At 40.8% G+C, this 3,992-nt stretch overlaps 1 protein-coding gene across 1 annotated transcript; it reads right to left on the reverse strand.

The window, feature by feature from the left end:
* Positions 1-1,109: 1,109 nt before the first annotated feature.
* On the reverse strand, positions 1,110-3,563 carry LOC131159804 (DELLA protein GAI). The gene has a single exon (XM_058114976.1). It carries the CDS (start codon positions 3,206-3,208, stop codon positions 1,394-1,396), a length of 1,815 nt encoding a protein of 604 aa, XP_057970959.1. The 5' UTR covers positions 3,209-3,563; the 3' UTR covers positions 1,110-1,393.
* Between the last annotated feature and the right edge of the window lie 429 nt (positions 3,564-3,992).

A 3,992-nucleotide genomic window follows, 5' to 3' on the forward strand; every position in this document is an offset into this window, starting at 1 on the left:
CTTCTATTGAAATTGATTGAAAAGGAGAGAGAGAGAGAGAGAGAGAGAGAGAGAGAGAGAGAGAGAGAGAGAGAGAGAGAGGGTTAGCAACTAAAATTAAGTAATAATTACTTTTACTTCATTTAAACACTTAAATGGAGGGGAAATGAAAGCATACTGTTTTGCCAATAATTTCAATAGTGAAAATGGGCCTGTATCTTGAGTGGCAACCATTAAAAAACAAATAAAAATATTGTAAAAAGTTTAGGTCCATTTTAATTTTTTTTTTATTTTACTTTTTTAATAAATTTATAAAAATATCAATTTAATTTTTTTTTTAAAAAAAAAGGACATTTTTTTATACTTTTAATAAACATCAATAAAATAAATAAATTTATTTGCTGAGGTAAAATGTTTATAACCTATTTGGCATAGAAAAAAATTTAAAACAACCTATTTAGTTAATAAATATTATTAGAATAATAAAATACAAGATGGTACAAAATTAAATTACAGTTATTGTTCTTCATTATATATTTAAACTCATTTTTTACTTTTTAAGATCAATCTTATTGTATATGGAGGTCAAAAAATAGGGAAATCATCTCTTCTGAATTATTTTTTAAAAAAATTTATAGGAATATTTTATTTTAAAATATGTAATATTTTATTCTGATCTTATTTTGTGTTAAAATTATTTACACATCAAAGTAAACATGCATTATTCAATCAATATTTATGTAAATATTCTTACAAAAGTAAAAATAACAAACAAAAAAGGTACTAAATATATGTAATAAACAATGGTGTTATTATCAATAATTATTACTATTATCAATAATTATTACTACATCGTAGTTCAGACTGATTAATAAAGCACAAAGTGTTTTTTCTTCCACGGCATTCCAATTATTATGAGTATTTTTCTTCCATGACATTTTAATAATTACGAGACTTTCGTGCACATCGTTATGAAATGACGATGTTTTATATTTTCATTTTGTTTATATTTTCATTATGTACAAAAGTTCGATTAACTATCAAAAAAACATAAAAATAACACAAAATATTTATCTTTGGGTCTTTAAAAAATTTTAAAAAATAATAATAATAATAATAATAATAAAATATATATGCAACATACTCAAGTTTTTATTTTAATTAGAATAAGTTTACATTAGATACATTGGCAGGGGAAAAAAAAAAAACAGAAAAACTTACAAAATACATTAAAAAAAAAAAAACCCTTCAACCCACGAAAATTAATAAACAAAATGATTTTCTAAGAAAGCCAAAAAGATTATGGGGGGAGTAGCAGTCCGTCACAACCCAACACGGCGTTACCCTTCATTATTTGTGGGGTTGTAGTGTCCGATAACTACCGATTCGGCCTCACCCAACTGAGTTGACTCGCTTACGAAACGACGGCGCTGAGTTGCCACGCCGAGGTGGCAATGAGCGATCGTGTGTGCCACCCAAGCATGAGGCACCCGTCGTTCTCCTCCACCCGGTACCCCTCCCCGCCCGAAAACAGAGCTAACAACATGCTTGCCTGCTTGAACGCGTTCGACCCCAGGTGGACCGGGTCGAATCCTGCCGACTCCATCCGAGTCCGCCACTGAGTCAGCGTCTCGTGCCTCTCGAACCGCTCCAACCCCTCGCACGCCACCACGTTGCAGATCTGACGGCCCAGATACATCTCCGACATCACCCGGTCCGGGCTGTTGCTGGGTTGACTCAACCCGGAACCCTCCAGCGAGTCGAACAGTGTCGAGTAGTAGTGCAACGCCTCCGTGAACCGGTCCAAGAAGACCGGTCCGTTGTGGTTCGCTTCTTGCTCCACGACGGTCACAATCTTGGGCCTCATCGCCTTGACGGAGGCGAGCACTTTCTCCACTGCCCCCGGCCGTCCCAAGAGGGGGTGAAGCTCGAACACGGTGTTCACCGCCAACGCCTCCACCTCCGGCGGCCGGATTCCGAGAAGGGAGGGCTCCAGATCCGCTAAACTTTCGGCCACAACCCAATTAAATTTAAACTCCACCCCAATATTCCGAGCTAACTGAGCCAATTTCCAACCCACCTGCTGTAACGACGTGTCGGAGTTCTCCGGCTGCGGGGGCCCGATTCCAGTTAGCCGAAACGTCGGCGCGCCGCCGGTTCGCAATGCGAGGGCCTGCAATAACGCCGGCCACTGCATCCCCTGTTTTAGCCCAAAATCGATGACGTGAACTTTATCGGCGCCGGAGAAGGCTTCGAGAATGGCTTGATTGGCGGTGAAGTGGGCGAATTTCAGGTAGGGGCAGGTCTCGTAGAAATGCATCTGAAGCATATCCGTGTAGGAGTGATCTAGAGAGTCTTGAGGATATATTCTGTAAATTCTGCGAGCGAGGGCTTCAGCGAAGTAGGTAGCGACCTTGCGCATGGCGCCGGCCTGCGACTGGGCGAGCAGGCTTATGTGCTTGACGAGGGCGTCGGCGAGCTTCAAATTATCTTGCTGAACGGCCTCGGCACAGGCGAGCAAAGTGTGGACAAGGCGGACGCCGGTGTCCTGCGAATCCAGCAACACCACCGGCCTCGTCGATTCGCACCCACCTGCAACGGCCACGGTCGATGAAGTCGAAGGCTGAGAATTAGAGGAATCAGATTCAATTGAAGATCTCATCCGCTTGTTGCTGCTACTTTTGCTTTTGTTATTATAAAGGGCATCGCCGGGAATCGCGCTGAGATCATACAACTCAGACCGGTCCTCGTAGAGACTAGACTGATGTTGAGGCTCTTGATTTTGGCCGGTGGAGGACTCCGCCGGAGCGACGATGGGGTTGTCGATCAGTTGGTCCTGGATAATCACAGAAGGGTCGAAGGCGTTCTGGGGATTGGGAAAATTGAGCTCGGAAAGCATACTGTGGACCCAACCGGAGAGATCGGACGGGTTGTAATGCACAGTGTCGCTGGAAAGGTGAGAAATCCCATCTTCCTGAGCTGTGCCCATCACCATCTCCAGCTGCTCGAGCTTCTCAGCCACATCCGCCATGTCCGACGACCGGACCTTGTAACCCAACACGGCCAGCAGCTGATCCATCCCTCCGTCCGGCTCTTCTTCCCATATCTTCGCCTTACCTGCAGCCATAGGCCACCCTTCGCCGCCCTTTGCCGCGCCATCCCCACCGCTAACACAGCCGTCGTATCTGCCGCCGCCGCCAGCAGAAGAATCACGGTGATGCCTCTTCATCTCTCTCTGCTTTCTGCTGCGCGATTAAGGAGTTGAACAGAGATCAAAAACCTAATGGTTGGAGAACCCGGGTAAAGATTGGAGGTAGGAGTGCTTGGATTTTTGCATCTGTAGCAGAGACTGGTACGATGTGCTCGTGACGGGCGCGAGGTTCAAAGAAAGTCGCAGCAGATCAAACTGGAAGAGATAAGGGAGAACGAAGCCATAATAATAATGCCCCCTCCTTTTTCACAATTGTCTGTTTTTTATTTTTTATTTTTTATTTTTGTGTTACTGTTTTTAAATAGCATTATCAAATTATATTATTGACCAATAGTATAGAGTCGGTTTCATAAACGAAAAGGTTTTACAAAATGTGTTTACGAAAGTCAATAAACTGGAACTAATTTTTATATGGGGAATAATATATGAAATATTTTGTTTTGAGTAGTAAGACTGCAGTAGATATGATGATTCAATCCTACGTGTATTTTCTAGAATTATATTACTATTTTTTTTCTGCCTCCTTCAAATACCTCAACTTCAAAAGAAAAAAAAAAAAATTAATGTCTTTGGTTAAAAAAATTCATTTTAAAAAAGAAAGTAAGAAAAGTGAGAATGGCATCTTGTTTTTTTTTTTTTCTTCTTTTTGATATTTTTTTCTTTACATAAAAATATTATGAATGTCATCAATTACAAAACTATCTTTTACATTTTAAGATTACCGGTATGGAGTTTTTTTTCGATTTTGATTAAAATTATTTGACACGGAACTTTATTTCTCAAATTGATACGTCCCAAAAAT

Source organism: Malania oleifera, chromosome 7, assembly GCF_029873635.1.
Source record: "Malania oleifera isolate guangnan ecotype guangnan chromosome 7, ASM2987363v1, whole genome shotgun sequence".
Lineage (NCBI taxonomy): Eukaryota > Viridiplantae > Streptophyta > Magnoliopsida > Santalales > Ximeniaceae > Malania > Malania oleifera.

What these genes read in the sequence shown, in the direction of transcription:
- LOC131159804 (XM_058114976.1), bottom strand. Translation starts at nt 3,208, where the DNA reads ATGAAGAGGCATCACCGTGATTCTTCTGCTGGCGGCGGCGGCAGATAC.